Here is a 16,964-nt window from a genome sequence, read left to right on the forward strand (position 1 = left end):
TGCCATTCACTGCTATAAACCTGTCTCCAATATAATCAGCTAGTTTCCACAGACCCACCGCGGACCTTCGCGTGTAAAGGCGTTTTATGGTCTGTTTTGGCAACCAGCCCAGATGATCCCAATAATGTAGGTTGCCTAGTAACCGATGCCCTCCTCTGGTATGTTCTATTGTGAACTGTCTGGGACTCCTTGTTGTTTCTCTGTTTACTACTCAAACATATTTCACTGATTAAGTCTAAAACGAAATTAACTGCAAATATATTAGCGTAACTAGACTACACAGAACATGGCGGACCCACTGTAAAATTAGAGTATTTTTATGGTATTAAAACGTGTCCCAGTCCAACATGCCTAGCTCTGCCCACTGGGGCCTGGTTGACGGAGCGCTCTCTGAAAGAAGTCCTCGTATCGTCGTATTCCACCGGATGGAGTTGTCTCATCACACCGGCAGTAGCAGTTCTGTCTCCTCATATTGATCCGTCATCAAGTAGCGTGTCCCCTTCACTGGATTAGGACGAGCTGTTTGAGAGCGTTGCTCTGAAAGTGCTGCTGCTGCTGTCGGTGCTCTCCCCCGACATGCCCGCTCCAAATAGGCCATTTATCTTTAAATGCAGTCATCTCGCTTTTCATTTCAAGCGTCTTTTTTATCATTCGCTTGTTTGTAACAATTGCAAAGACATTGGCAACGTTGTATTTGTAGTCCAACTTCGTTGTGAAGTTATCGGCAGTCACAGAGAGACAGATAAAACATGATGATTTTATGTTTAGTGGAGGTCTTCTGTGCATGAAGAGACGCAGTAGTGAAACAACGCATCTAACGACGCACTTGGCTGTTCTACGAGTGGTCTGAGGCAGTCGGTAAATAATGAGCGTTTTCAAGTGCACTTGAACTTTAGTAACGATGGTTTTTGGGGAAACAGCTCGGAGATTTAACAATGCTCCTTGTCACGATCGTCAAAAGGAGTGGACCAATGCGCAGCGTGATATGAGTACATACTTTTATTTAATAAACGTACTTAGCACGAACAAAACAACAAACCAAACGATACGTGAAGTCCTCGGTAACATACACAAACCTTACATGGAACAAGATCCCACAAACACAAATGCCCAAACGGCTGCCTAAGTATGGTTCTCAAACAGAGACAACAAGCAACAGCTGATTCTCGTTGCCTCTGATTGAGAACCACCCCTGCCAACATAGAAACACAATGAACTAGATCCTGAACATAGAAACACAAAACATAGACTCTACACACCCTGGCTCAACAAAACAGAGTCCCCAGAGCCAGGGCGTGACAGTACCCCCCCCCCCCAAAGGCGCGGACTGCGACCGCGCCAACATAAACCCAACAGGGGAGGGGCCAGGTGGGAATTCCTCCTCGGAGGCGGATCCGGATCCGGGCGTGACCACCACCCTCTAACAACCCCCCTGTAGCGCCCCTGGTCTGGTCTGGCCCCGCTAGCTGGAGCTGGACTGGACATCGGTGGAGCGGATTGCTTAGGCTCCGGTGTGGAGCAGCTGACCGGTACCTGACCAGGCACCGGTGAAACGGGCACGGGCTGTGCCAGACTGACGACGCGCATCACAGGCTTGGTGCGGGGAGCAGGGACGGGCCGGACCGGGCTGACGACGCACACCACTGACTTGGTGCGAGGAGCAGGAACGGGCCGGACCAGGCTGACGATGCGCACCACTGGCTTGGTGCGGGGAGCAGGAATGGGCCGGACCGGGCTGACGATGCGCACCACTGGCTTGGTGCGGGGAGCAGGAACGGGCCGGACCGGGCTGGCGACGCGCACCATAGGCTTGGTGCGGGGAGCAGGAACGGGCCGGGCCGGGCTGGCGACGCGCACCATTGGCTTGGTGCGAGGGGCAGGAACGGGCCGGGCCAGGCTGGCGACGCGCACCATTGGCTTGGTGCGAGGGGCAGGAACAGGCCGGGCTGGCGACGCGCACCATTGGCTTGGTGCGAGGGGCAGGAACAGGCCGGGCCGGGCTGGCGACGCGCACCATTGGCTTGGTGCGAGGGGCAGGAACAGGCCGGGCCGGGCTGGCGACGCGCACCATTGGCTTGGTGCGTGGAGCAGGAACAGGCCGGTGCCGGGCTGGCGACGCGCACCATTGGCTTGGTGAGAGGGGCAGGAACAGGCCGGGCCGGGCTGGCAACGCGCACCATTGGCTTGGTGCGAGGGGCAGGAACAGGCCGGGCCGGGCTGGCGACGCGCACCATTGGCTTGGTGCGAGGGGCAGGAACAGGCCGGGCCGGGCTGGCGACGCGCACCATTGGCTTGGTGCGAGGGGCAGGAACAGGCCGGACCGGCCTGGCGACGCGCCCCATTGGCTTGGTGCGAGGGGCAGGAACAGGCCGGGCCGGGCTGGCGACCCGCACCATTGGCTTGGTGCGAGGGGCAGGAACAGGCCGGGCCGGGCTGGCGACGCGCACCATTGGCTTGGTGCGAGGGGCAGGAACAGGCCGGGCCGGGCTGGCGACCCGCACCATTGGCTTGGTGCGAGGGGCAGGAACAGGCAGGGCCGGGCTGGCGACGCGCATCACAGGCTTGGTGCGAGGGACAGGAACAGGCCGGACCGCACTGGGAACACACACCACTGGCCTTATACAGGGATCAGGAACGGGCCGGACCGGACTGGCAACACACTTTAGTACCTCTCGCCGTGCCTCTACACTTTCCCTCCCTCTAATCACCAATGGCTCCCGTAACCCGGTGGCCTTCTCTCCTCATCCACAAACTCGCCCCTTATCTGCCTCCAGCAGCCCCGCCGTCCATGCCATGTGCCCCCCCCTAAAAATTTCTTGGGGTTGCCTCTCGCCTGTCCGACGACGACACTGTTGGCGCCGTACCTCCTCTCTCGCCAAGGCTTTAACCTTTGCCCATGGTCCTCTGCCCTCGAACATGTCCTCCCAGGACCACCATTGGCCCACCTGGGCCATCGCCATCTTCTCCATCTCCTTACCCGGCGTTAGCTCCGAAACACGCTGCTTGGTCCTGTTTTGGTGGGATCTTCTGTCACGATCGTCAAAAGGAGTGGACCAATGCGCAGCGTGATATGAGTACATACTTTTATTTAATAAACGTACTTAGCACAAACAAAACAACAAACCAAACGATACGTGAAGTCCTCGGTAACATACACAAACCTTACACGGAACAAGATCCCACAAACACAAATGCCCAAACGGCTGCCTAAGTATAGTTCTCAATCAGAGACAACAAGCAACAGCTGATTCTCGTTGCCTCTGATTGAGAACCACCCCGGCCAACATAGAAACACAATGAACTAGATCCTGAACATAGAAACACAAAACATAGACTCTACACACCCTGGCTCAACAAAACAGAGTCCCCAGAGCCAGGGCGTGACACTCCTACAAAGGTTCTACTGATAAACTTAGCCTTAAGATGCTTTTGGGAAACCGGGCCCAGATGGTCTCCATAGGAAATGTTTTTTTTTAAATATTGGGCTTATGCTACATGCCCTGTTATTTAGACTCAACACCGATTTGTAGGTGATCAGTCCTGCTACTGATAGCCAATGTGAACTGTTATGAACAGGTTTAGGCTGGTCATCTAGGATATGTAGGCCATATCCAAAGTACAGTACCAGTCAAAAGTTTGGACACTGTACATTGTAGAATAATAGTGAAGACATCAAAACTATGAAATAACACATATTGCTCAGTTTGGCCGGGAGGCCAGCTCTAGGAAGAGTCTTGATGGTTCCAAACTTCTTCCATTTAAGAATGATGAAGGCCACTGTGTTCTTGGGGACATTCAATGCTGCAGAAATGTTTTGGTACCCTTCCCCAGATCTGTGCCTCGACACAATCCTGTCTCAGAGCTTTACAGACAATTCCTTCGACCTCATGGCTTGGTTTTTACTCTGACATGCACTGTCAACTGTGGGACCTTATATAGACTGGTGTGTGCCTTTCCAAATCATGTCCAATCAATTGAATTTACAACAGCTGGATTCCAATCAAGTTGTAAAGACATCTCAAGGATGTTCAATGGAAACAGGATGCACCTGAGCTCAATTTCGAGTCTCAGAGCAAAGGGTCTGAATACCTTTGTAAATAAGGCATTTCAGTTTTTTATTTTTAGTACATTTGCAAACATTTTTAAAAACCTGTTTTCGCTTCATCATTATGGGGTATTGTGTGTAGATTGATGAGGATTTTTATTTTGTTTAATCCATTTTTGAATAAGGCTGTAACGTAACAAAATGTGGAAAAAAGGAAGGGGTCTGAATACTTTCCGAATGCACTGCATATGGGAAATGCCATTTGGAAGATATATTCTTGTTTTACTGAACTATCACAATAATAAATAGAATGTTAGATCACACATTTTGGACATGCTTGGACATTGTCCCAGGTCATTGAGAACGTTCCGTACATCACAGTTTCCTCCTGGGAATAGGCCAGTCTCCTCTTAAATATCTTAGTCTGGAATTAACATTGACATTACTGACATACACGTAATAACCACTCATTGTACTCATAAATAAGGTAGCCTGTGTAATCACCTTGAAATAATAGAATTATGAAATAGGCTGAATCAGATTGTGTTTACATATGTTTAAGACTCACACTTACCTCAGCCTGTTTCTTCCACTTCATGATCTGGGTATCATTGCCGACCCTCAACCTGTTAACATGTCCTCTAGTGGCATCAGAACATAGGCAGATGGCCATGGAGTTCAGAGTGAAGAATATCTTCTCCCAGCATCCTCCCCTCCACAGCTCCATCTCCAGGCATGTTGGTACAAACTTCATTTTATTTTGCCTGCTGGTGAACAAGGCCATTGACAGCACCATCCATGTCCCTCTGTCAAGGAGGTCCTGCTTCTTACGTTGAAAGTCGTCTCTGAAAAGAGGAGACATTAGAAGGTTTCTTCTCTTAGTTTAGTCTTTTGTCTCGGACAAGGCTTACATGTCAGAGGCGTACTTACTTTACTAATTGACTTGTAGAAACGGTACAACTATATACAACATGAAAATTGTGAAATGATTGATATTGGACATCTAGTGTTAAGATGATATTGGGTTAATCCTCACATTGTGGTGATTTCTTTGATGAGGTCTACTTTGAGGTTTCTGGCCTGGGGAAGGGTTGCCCTCTAACAGGTGGTCATCAAAGGTGCCTTCTCCTCTGCCCACGCCAGAGTCTGACTCCAGGAAAAGGTCTGAAATACCTCTGTCTCCACCGGTTGGGACAAGGGACCATCTTTTTCCTGCACTAACTCCTTTCTCTGAAAGTACATAGAAATTGCACAAACCTATTATCCTACATTGTAGATATATGGTATGGCATATCAACTGAATTATAATCTCAAGTCTAAAAAACAATCACTCTTATCACATACTTCTACTACCTTACCTCTTGATGATGTCCTCTTTGTACTTCTTCACGTGTGACCTCATAAACAAAGCATGGAGGTATTGATGGCAATCCAGGTAATATCTGGCCCTGGCAAGGGGACCAGACCCATAGACTGGAGGTGTCCTCTTCACCTCGGGGACAGGGGACTTTGTTGGTCTTCCAGACAATCTCACCTTCTTCACCTTAGCTGGTGTAACAGCCAATCTAACCATCTTCACCTTAGCTGGTGTAACAGCCAATCTCACCTTCTTCACCTTAGCTGGTGTAACAGCCAATCTCACCTTCTTCACCTTAGCTGGTGTAACAGCCAATCTCACCTTCTTCACCTTAGCTGGTGTAACAGCCAATCTCACCTTCTTCACCTTAGCTGGTGTTCAAGCCAATGTCACCTTCTTCACCTTAGCTGGTGTAACAGACTATCTCACCTTCTTCACCTTAGCTGGTGTAACAGCCAATCTCACCTTCTCCTCCTTAGCTGGTGTAACAGCCAATCTCACCTTCTTCACCTTAGCTGTGTGTGTGTGTGTGTGTGTGTGTGTGTGTGTGTGTGTGTGTGTGTCTATATAGTAAATGCTATATATATATATATATATATATATATATATATATATATATATATATATATATATATATATTATATGGTTATATATTGATCATTATATATTATATTTATATAAATGAAGGTAGTGTGTATATATATATAAAAATATAATGTGTAAAACTAGCAGTGTGAATGTTAAAACAATAAATGTTATAGAATAAGAGTTTACTGAAAATAATATAAGTAATTAAGTGAATAATTTAACAAATGTAGTGAATATGTCTGTTTGTAAATGAAACCTAGGCTATACAATTATTGTAATATGTAAATAAACATATCTTTTTATGATTTATCTTTCCTGGTTGTTATTTCTCAGTATATCTAAACAGAAAATGTGCCAATCAATAAAGTTTTCTTTGGTTGAAGCACCATCTGTAGATTGCGTGATTTGATTGGACAACGAGCATTTAAAGAAAGACACGCAACTACAGAGGACAAACATTTTATGATTCATTATTTTTTGAAGTACAGTATTGACCTTGGGAGAATACCTTTTTAGTGTTTTTCAAAATTGTTATTAGACGACAAGTTCAAGCCAATTTTGTCTGCATTTTCAAATGATATATACTTATGTCTTATGCCTTAATTGTAGTAGCTTAACTTTGTTGTGAGATCTTAACTAGAACAATAAGAAACTATGACTGGATATAGTCAATGGGATAGTTGTTGTCATGGTAGACTTTTAAAACTAATTATGTGGCTGGCCACCCCTTTACAACTCGGAAGGCATGGCTTTGCAGATAAATGAGTAAAAGTGAACTACACTCTTAAAAGAAAAGCTTCCTGTAGGATCCTTTAGGATAATATAAGGTTAAAAAATATACCTTAAGATTAATTTCCAAGCCTATACTCTGCCATCAGCTCGTTGTTGAACCGTTGTAGACTTCAGGGGTTCTTTGAAGAAGCCTTTTCAAAAGAGGGGTTCGGTTTGGAACCAGCAGCGCCCTCGTGAGTAAAGGGCGCTCGAGCGCAGAATTCAAATTGAGACCGTTGGTCAAAAGACAACTGGAAGCGGGAAGCGCGCGGATGGTTGGAGAGACGCGACCAATAAGAGATGACTTGCAACGGATTGACGTGAAAGGTGAGTGAACCTTAGCTATTCGCTTAGCTAAGATAATAATTCATCAAACTACTATCAAATAACTAAAAAACAATACATGATGTAATGTACTCTTGGTTTTTCATTAGCTAGCCAAGCTACATAGCCTGTAATGTTAGCTGGTAATTGTTGTATAAATGTTGGTACGTTTTAGCCAACGTTAGCTACAGTAGCTAGCTAGTTAAAGTTACTGTAACGTTAGCTAACTTTAGCTAGCTAGACTCAATATTGAGAAATTGTAGTCATTTAAACCCATTATATACTTTCTCACCATCTCCTTCCATCCTCCTCCCTTTAGTACCTGGCTTATCCTGCCCCTGTCCAGTTAAGTGGTGGAGAGTTTGGGAGCTGTGAGCTCTGATAGAGAAATGTATCAACCACCACGAACAGGTAAGACACACACACACACACACACACACACACACACACACACACACACACACACACACACACACACACACACACAGATGACCCAATGTAGATTATGATCGACTTGACGAAAAGAAGAATACATAAAGCAGATCAGATTAGTTAGATGCATTTGATATTGAATATTCATGTTGTTTATGTTGTGTTTGTGTCTAACTGATGTCTTTCAGGTTGGTGTATTGGGGCGGATTGTTCTGTCCTCTGTATTTCAGACCAAAGCAAGACAATGTTTAAAGCTCACTATGGATCTACTAACAGGTTAGCCTCTATAAAGTATTTGGATGTATTTACAGTGTGATTATAGTGTGTTCTGTGTTACTCCTTTGTCAATCCAATACTAACTGAATAGTGAATGAATGTATTTACAGTGAATCAATCAATCAATACAGTTTGATTATAGTGTGTTTTATGTCATTCCTTCATCTTTTCCAACACTAACTGAATGGTGAATGAATGTATTTGCAGTCAATCAATCAATCAATCAATACAGTGTTTGAACACAGCTATAAATCTCATTGTGGGGTAGGCCACATGTTATAAAGATGGTTGAAGCTCCTAAACTGAATTACATCATCAGCATGTTTCCACTGTCCATACCTGCCTACACCTTTAACACCATAGACAAAATGATTCATTTGGACTATTAAAAGGGCCAGGATGAACCAAGCTAGATTACATGTAAAGACTTAGAAGGGAGGATTAAAGCTCCCTAACATGTAATTATAGCAAGAAGCCTTTATAACTGCCCAAATAGGCTCTTTATTGAGAACTCTAATAGGCCAATTTGGGTTGACATGGAAGAATAACTTAATGCCCCATTTGGAGCATCATATTATCTGAGTCAACACTTAAATGTGGGACTGCAGAATCCCATATTATAAGAGACAGACATCCTCACCTTTCCTGACAAGCTCTGCTTCGTTATGGAACAACCATAAATACAAATTAGGAGGAAAGGTGGTTGTCTGGAAAGAGTGGGATAGGTTTTGTTTTAGCCTAAACACTAATACATTTCACTTTTGCGCTATGTGTCAACTTTAATTTGAGTGTGGCTGTGGAAGACTGGTCCCTTGATGATGTCTGCAAGTGGCTGAGTACCAATGATCTCCATGATTCCATCCCATCATTCCAAGGTTCACAATCTTTCTGAAGAATGCCAACTCTCTTCAATTGTCCACTTTGCAACGAGCATACTTTCTCTGTGTCCAGACGACTCACACATATTGGCCTCTATCACCAGCATAGACCACATTGTCTAATTACCTGTGGACTTAATGGGTGTGGGAAAGCAAATAGATGTTTCAGCGCCTATCGGTCACACATCTACCAAAACCACAGAGCTTTTAAGCGCCAACTTAGATGAGAATTGCCCTCATGATGAATTTGAGACTGGGACTGATCCCATTGAAGATGTCATGAGCGATGTAGAGAGTCTGCCAGAGGCTGAATATGTTCAAGCCACAGAGATCAACACTGAGCAGCTAATTGAAGGTCTCAAAAACAATATCTGTCTTTTTATTTAGAACATCAGCGAAGAACACTGCATCCCAGCTACGGTACAGAATAGCATTGTTGAGGACCTCAGAACCATTTCTGATGCATTTATGACACACTACAGTGATCCCCTCAGGTTTCATCTTACAAATAAGCAAATAAACGTGGATGAAGATGGGACTTGCTTAACAACTCTGCAGTATTTGAGGAATGCTTTAGATGCATAAGCTCTGAGTGGATGCTGGAGCATTACTGTGTGAAAGAATTGGGCATGGTCCGGCCAATTGAAGTACCACTGAGCAACAAAGAAGGTTATAAAACAAGGTGATTTCAATACAGCTACATGGTCCCCAGGGTATATGAATATAAAGAGACATGAGACAAAACAATCATAATGAATAACATTACATGGACAGGGGGACCTGATCCTGGGTCAGCACTCCTCCTCTGAGACACTTCCCAGGAGTCACCAGGACCAAGAAACCGAACACTTACTGTTGTAAAGTCAAGTTACAGCAGGTGTTTACTGCCATCTAGTGGAAGATACCAATAAAACACTTTATTATCAGGGTGGGGAGAAGGCTGAAATTAAACAGAAAGTAAATGTGTTCTTTTGTACAGGATCCATTTTGAGACGACAAAGCAGAAAACAAGATATGGAGAGAACTAAAAAATAAAGTGAGTATTTCTAAGTATTTCTGAATAATAATCTAAGCCTATAACTTCAGTTTATTGTTGTTGTAGCCTTGTGTTATTATGTAATTATTAATGGCCGTGTTTAGTTAATTCAATTGGAAGTTAAAGTGTCACCATGGTCACAGTTCTATCTCAATTGCTGATCAGATGTTAGAATGCATTAGATTGAAGGTAACAGTCAGCCAGATTAGGCTACAGGTAAAAAAATTACCTGGCTGTTGTTGACAAGCATGGGCCTATTCAGTTCATATCCATATTATTAATATTTGATTCATTGATTGAAATTACGACCCCATCCTCAGTAGCCTATTCCAGCAGGCTACTGGGCAACAGAAGCACTTCCTACCTCAACATCGTCTTGCTATTCATGTTAAATAAATTCATCTGTCAATTTGAACTAAGCAAGCTGCAAAATCATTCAGCTTACATCTTGCCTACATCTTGCCCAGGCTACTGGAGGCTGTCTGAAATAAGATGTTGGCCTATCAGGGGCGATGTTTTGGCCTAGTTTTCAGGCCTTGTTGGTGGGTTTTGAGTAGTCATTGGGCTAGAAAAAGGCATTGCATTAAATCACCTGACTGTTTGGATGTATCTATTAGTAAACTGTTTTATTTCTGAGAGATCTTGAATAAAAGAGAACAATTGACATTCAATAATTAGTTGTCACTGTGTTCACCACAACCAACATGCTGCATCTCTGTTTAGGGGTCAGTGGTCTAAAATGAGTCTCTCTGGGGAGAGAGAGGAGGGGGTCCCTGCCTCTAAAATGAGTCTCTCTGGGGAGAGAGAAGAGGGGGGCCCTGCCTCTAAAATGAGTCTCTCTGGGGAACATGACACCAAAACTAAAAGGTGAGCTGACAATATTGTTTAAGAATTTATATTCCAAAACGCTATATAGGAGATTAGATTTTAGATGTGATTTAAAACCATTGTTTAGTTGGAATGTAATGTTCGTATCCTGTATATTTGACTGTGATACGTGGTTGTCTCACCTAGCTACCTTAAGATTAATGCATTTACAGATGCCATATCTTAATTTGACCCAGTTTCTCACAGCAGGAATATAATCCTGCAGCAATAGCAAATGTGCATTTTTAGGTGGATTATAATTAAGGGATATTTTCTGTAGGGGTTCATACATTTTTCATCAGGGCAAATCAAGTCTGACATTTGTAGGTGGAAATTACACTCCAGACACCTTTGTAAAGCCTTGTAGTGGTTTAATAATTTTTTTAAACATTAACAGCTAATTGACCAACATTTCTGAAAAGGGATATATAGCGTTTTGGAATGAAACTCTTGATTCCCCATCTGAGCTCAGAGTAGATGAGAGATGTAATGTTTGTCTCTGTTGTGTTGAAGCCCAATCAAGCAGGAGAGACCAGCCTCCCCTGTACCCAGCTGTGTGTCCATGAAGAGTGACAAGTCTATGAATCAACCTCTAAAATTTAGGTAAGAAGACCTCATGGGTCATGGTCAGTGGGTTAAACAACACTGTCTCCAGTCATTTCTCCTCTCCCATTTTACCATTTATTTTTGTTGTTTTCATAATCCATAGACTAATACTTTTTTCAATTTTCATAGTCCTGAAACAATATTAAACTAACACAACATTCCTTCCATGTGTGTGTGTGTGTGTCAGTGTGTGTGTGTGCACTCCCTGGATGAGGAGATGTAATCTCTATCCTGATTGCCGAGTCACTTTTACCCCTACCTACATGTACATATTACCTCAACTACCTGGTACCCCTGCACATTGACTCAGTACTGGTACTCCTTGTATATAGTCTAGTTATTACCGCAACTACCTGGTACCCCTTCTAGCCTCATTATTATTATTTCATTGTGTTACTATTTACTTTTTCTTTGTTTTTAACTGCATTGTTGGGAAAGGGCTCGTTAGTAAGCATTTCACGGTAAAGTGTACACCTGTTGTATTCAGCGCATGTGAGAAATACAATTTGATTTGAAGGCCATTGGCTCTAACGGTCGTCTCGTGCCGAACAGCGCATGTTCGGATTTTTAAGCACTGTGGCTAGGAAAAACTCCCTAGAAAGGCAGGAACCTAGGAACCTAGGAAGAAACCTAGAGAGGAACCAGGCTCTGAGGGGTGGCCAGTCCTCTTCTGGCTGTGCTGGGGGGAGATTATAACAGTACATGGCCATTAAGGCCAGATCGTTCTTCAAAATATTCAAATGTTCATAGACGACCAGCAGGGTCAGATAATAATCACAGTGGTTATAGAGGGTGCAACAGGTCAGCATCTCCGGAGTAAATGTCAGTTGGCTTTTCATAGTCGATCATTCAGAGGTTGAGACAGCAGGTGAGAGCGAGAGAGAGAGAGCGAGAGAGAGAGAGAGAGAGAGAGAGCGAGAGAGAGAGAGACGGAGAGGGAGAGAGAGAGAGAGAGAGAGAGAGAGAGCGAGGGTAACAGTCAGCCAGATTAGGCTACAGGTAAATAAATAACGTGGCTGTTGTTGACAAGCATGGACCTATTCAGTTCATATCCATATTATTAAATATTTAATACAGATTGAAATTACGACCCCATCCTCAGTAGCCTATTCCAGCAGGCTACTGGGCAACAGAAGCACTTCCTACCTCAACATCGTCTTGCTATTCATGTTAAATAAATGAATCTGTCAATTTGAACTAAGCAAGCTGCTAAATCATTCAGCTTACATCTTGCCTACATGTTGCCCAGGCTACTGGAATAAGATGTAGGCCTATCAGGGGCACATTTTTTGGGATAGTTTTCAGGCCTTGTGGGTGGGTTTTGAGTAGTCATTGGGCTAGAAAAAGTAATTGCATTAAATCACCTGACTGTTTGGATGTGTCTGTTACTTAATGTTTTATTGCTGAGAGATAATGAATAAAAGAGAACACTGTGTTAACCGCAACCAACATGCTGGATCTCTGTTTAGGGGTCAGTGCTCTAAAAGGAGTCTCTCTGGGGAGAGAGAGGAGGGGGGCCCTGCCTCTAAAAGGAGTCTCTCTGGGGAGAGAGAGGAGGTGGGCCCTGCCTCTCAAATGAGTCTCTTTGGGGGACATGACACCAAAGCTAAGAGGTGAGCTGAAAATATTGTTTAAGAATTTATATTCCAAAGTGCTATATAGGAGAAAGAAAATCACATTTGTGTTTTTTCATCAGAAATTATTACTAATAGGTACCTTCAATGTAACTATTGTAGATTTGAGATGTGATTTAAAACCATTGTTTAGCTGGAATGTAATGTTCGTATCCTGTATATTTGACTGTGATACGTGGTCGTCTCACCTAGCTACCTTAAGATGAATGCATTTACATATGCCAGATCTTCATTTGATCTAGTTTCTCACAGCAGGAAAATAATCCTGCAGCAATAGCAAATGTGCATTTTTATGTGGATTATAATTAAGGGATATTTTCTGTAGGGTTTCATACATTTTTCATCAGGGAAAATCAAGTCTGACATTTTAAAGTGAAAATTACACACTTTAGACACCTTTATAAAGCCTTGTAGTGGTTTAATAATTTATTTAAACAATAAAAGCTAATTGACCAACATTTCTGAAAGTGGATATATAGCGTTTTGGAATGAAACTCTTCTTATGTTTCCCCATCTGAGCTCAGAGTAGATGAGAGATGTAATGTTTGTCTCTGTTGTGTTGAAGTCCAATGGGCCCTTTTCACGTGACGTCAGACAACTTCCGTTCTGCCGCGATGCAGGTTATGTTTACATCCGGTGTCGCTTAGGAACGCTTAGCTAGTAGCACATCATTATGGAGTTCACCCAGTCCCTTTCACATCTGCCACCAATACGACTTAACGACGTAGAACGACTTGCTGACAAGTGGTCCCTTACTTCAAGATCGAAGCTTGATAAAGGCTACAAGTTCTTCGTTGAAGGTTACCTGTTTGATTATGAAGGTACGTGTTTATCTTTATTTAGCTTAAATTAGCCCTATGCTAGCGAAGGTTATGAGCTGACGAGTTTCTGTTTTGCAGCCTCTTTTTAATATTACTGCTGTTTGTATCGACCGTGAGATAAGAGTCAGTAATGTATTAATGGCTAATGCTGCGCCCTTTCTCCCAATCACTGTATTGAAACAGTCTCAAGTGTAGTTAACGGTGAGGTGACAGTGAGAGGGCGATGTTACAGGTCCATGAAGAAAAATGAGGAGGCTCATCGGCTTCAGGTTTCTCAGATAAACAGTTCTCTAACATTATGATAAGATAGGTTAAGATAGATAAGTTTTCTTTTTGTTGTGTTTTGCTGCGGTTGCAGATTTAATAAGAATGATTCCACAAAGTTCCACTGTGGATCAGTTTGTTTCTCAGTCTGAGCTCTGATTTTGTATCATTAAACTTAATACACAACGAAATTCTTACAAACCGATGTGGGTTGTTGACGGCAATAAAGACTGGGAAAGATTCTGTGATAACTCAAAATGTTCAAATTTTCGATAAGTGTTGGCACTACTTGTCAAAGGTTTCAGAACAGCCAATTTTTCTTAATTAAAAAAAGAAATTGAGTTTTGAAAATTGTGTACAGTAGTTTATAATGAAACGCAGAAAAAATGTTTTGTAAGTACAGCACTAATTGTTATGTCTCTATGAACAGGTTACACTAGACTCTGCAGAGGTTCCTGTGGTACTCAATCACATGTCATGTTCCTGCTCTGCTGGGAAAGCACTATGTAATCACATAGTAGCACTTCTTTTTCAAAGTGCTCACTATGTTACCATGGGCTTTAAGACAGTGCCATTGCCTCTGTCATTCACCAGCGCACTGCAGACCTGGCACCGGCCTAGGACACAGGTCAGATATTATTTGTTACACTGATGCAGAACTTTGCAGTTTGTATTGACTTTTGACAATGTATTGTTCATCATTATTATATCACAGGGAATTGTACCAGAGGCCACCAATGATATGGCGGTGTGTAAACCAGCGGCTAAGAAAAAAAAAAGTGTCAGAGCTGGTGTGAAGTGCACACTGTACCGAGCCTATGATGGTGAGTCTGAATGAGCCCCCGCCTGTACTAGAGCACAAAGACTTTAGTGCATTTCTAAAATAATACAAACATAAAAGTGATTATTATTTGTTACTTTTTATATAGACTTTCAGTGGATATTTTTTTATTTGTATTAGAAGCATGTACGAGACTGGATGAGTGTGGTTGTCTTTTTTAGTGAAAAAGATAAGGTGGCATTTAATGAAATCTAAACTTGACATATCTCACTTTCATGCCAGGGCCTATTCCGGATCCTCACGTCATGGCCAGTGCTGAGAAACTGAAAGACATCCGTCCACAACCAGGGATTTGCAAATTGCTGCACGGGCTTGAGGGCCTTAATTTGGTGGACTCTAAATTTGGCCCTGTGCCATTTGGGTCTGTGCTTTCTTACCAGTGCCCTCTAGAATTAAGTAGAGATATTATTAAACACCCTGGTGCCAGTGAGTTTCCTCAGTTGCCTATTGAAGGTTACAACTTTAAATTTCCCATTGATTTTGAGCCCAACTACATACAACAATGTCATTTGGACAGCCTGATTGTGTCAGAGGAGATGTCTGCTGCTATTGAAGCAGAAACAAGAATGCAGTCAGAATGCCAGCTGTGGAGCCAGGTACGCAAACCCCGACTGACAGCCAGCAGATTCCGTGAAATATGCCATGTTCGTGGGGAGTTGTCTGCCAAGGCTTTGGCAACCCGCATTCTGAGAGGAACTCCTCAGACAGCTGCTATGAGAAGAGGGTTGGATCTGGAACCTGAGATACTGAGGCAATATTCAGATTTTTGTGATGTCTCTCTGAAACAATGCGGGGTCATCATCCACCCTGATTCACCTCACCTTGCAGCCAGCCCGGATGCTAAAGTCTTCTGCCCAACAGAAGCACCACCATTTGGTCTTGCTGAGGTTAAGAGTTGCGATGTTGAAAATGTTACCCAAGTTAAACACCTGATCACAGTTAAAGGCCAGGCCTGCCTTAAGAAGAGCCACAAATACTACTATCAGGTTCAAGGCCAACTCGCCTTAAGCGGACTTCAGTGGTGTGACTTCATTACAGATACCCGCACTGACTTCACAGTTGAGAGAATCTTTAGGGATGAGGAGATTATCCACTCAATGCGACAGAAGCTTGATCATTTCTATTATAACATCTACATGGATGTCTTCTTAAGTTATAAAACATAAGGCAGAATTTTATGTGTAAATAGTGTTAAGGTAAATGTGGAAGGTGAACCTTTGACATTTTTTTCTTTAACTGCAAATTAACTTGTCATATACTGTATATCTCCTATGTACTGAAACACACATTTTGAAAAGGAATGTGATGTAAATGTCGACATGTTTTTCTTTAACTGCAAATGAACTTAATTGTGTTATATACTGTATATCTACAGTGGGGAAAAAAAGTATTTAGTCAGCCACCAATTGTGCAAGTTCTCCCACTTAAAAAGATGAGAGAGGCCTTTAATTTTTATCATAGGTACACGTCAACTATGACAGACAAAATGAGAAAAAAAATTCCAGAAAATCACATTGTAGGATTTTTTATGAATTTATTTGCAAATTATGGTGGAAAATAAGTATTTGGTCAATAACAAAAGTTTCTCAATACTTTGTTATATACCCTTTGTTGGCAATGACACAGGTCAAACGTTTTCTGTAAGTCTTCACAAGGTTTTCACACACTATTTTGGCCCATTCCTCCATGCAGATCTCCTCTAGAGCAGTGATGTTTTGGGGCTGTCGCTGGGCAACACGGACTTTCAACTCCCTCAAAGATTTTCTATGGGGTTGAGATCTGGAGACTGGCTAGGCCACTCCAGGACCTTGAAATGCTTCTTACGAAGCCACTCCTTCGTTGCCCGGGCAGTGTGTTTGGGATCATTGTCATGCTGAAAGACCCAGCCACGTTTCATCTTCAATGCCCTTGCTGATGGAAGGAGGTTTTCACTCAAAATCTCACGATACATGGCCCCAGTCATTCTTTCCTTTACACGGATCAGTCGTCCTGGTCCCTTTGCAGAAAAACAGCCCCAAAGCATGATGTTTCCACCCCCATGCTTCACAGTAGGTATGGTGTTCTTTGGATGCAACTCAGCATTCTTTGTCCTCCAAACACGACGAGTTGAGTTTTTACCAAAAAGTTATATTTTGGTTTCATCTGACCATATGACATTCTCCCAATCCTCTTCTGGATCATCCAAATGCACTCTAGCAAACTTCAGACGGGCCTGGACATGTAC

At 43.1% G+C, this 16,964-nt stretch overlaps 1 protein-coding gene across 1 annotated transcript; it reads left to right on the plus strand.

Annotated features, from left to right (window-relative positions):
• Positions 1 to 14,527: 14,527 nt before the first annotated feature.
• LOC311141784 (uncharacterized protein) lies at positions 14,528 to 16,051 on the plus strand. The gene is made up of 2 exons (XM_084177236.1): positions 14,528 to 14,723; positions 14,963 to 16,051. Exons 1-2 carry the CDS (start codon positions 14,642 to 14,644, stop codon positions 15,904 to 15,906), a joined length of 1,026 nt encoding a protein of 341 aa, XP_084033362.1. The 5' UTR covers positions 14,528 to 14,641; the 3' UTR covers positions 15,907 to 16,051.
• The last annotated feature ends 913 nt before the right edge of the window (positions 16,052 to 16,964 follow it).

This window comes from Coregonus lavaretus, assembly GCF_964263955.1.
Source record: "Coregonus lavaretus genome assembly, chromosome: 2".
Lineage (NCBI taxonomy): Eukaryota > Metazoa > Chordata > Actinopteri > Salmoniformes > Salmonidae > Coregonus > Coregonus lavaretus.

Bases quoted from the DNA above. Each gene is read 5' to 3' on its own strand.
- LOC311141784 (XM_084177236.1), top strand. From the start codon at position 14,642: ATGGCGGTGTGTAAACCAGCGGCTAAGAAAAAAAAAAGTGTCAGAGCT. The intron at 14,724-14,962 runs GTGAGTCTGAAT...CTTTCATGCCAG, and splicing joins ACTGTACCGAGCCTATGATG to GGCCTATTCCGGATCCTCAC.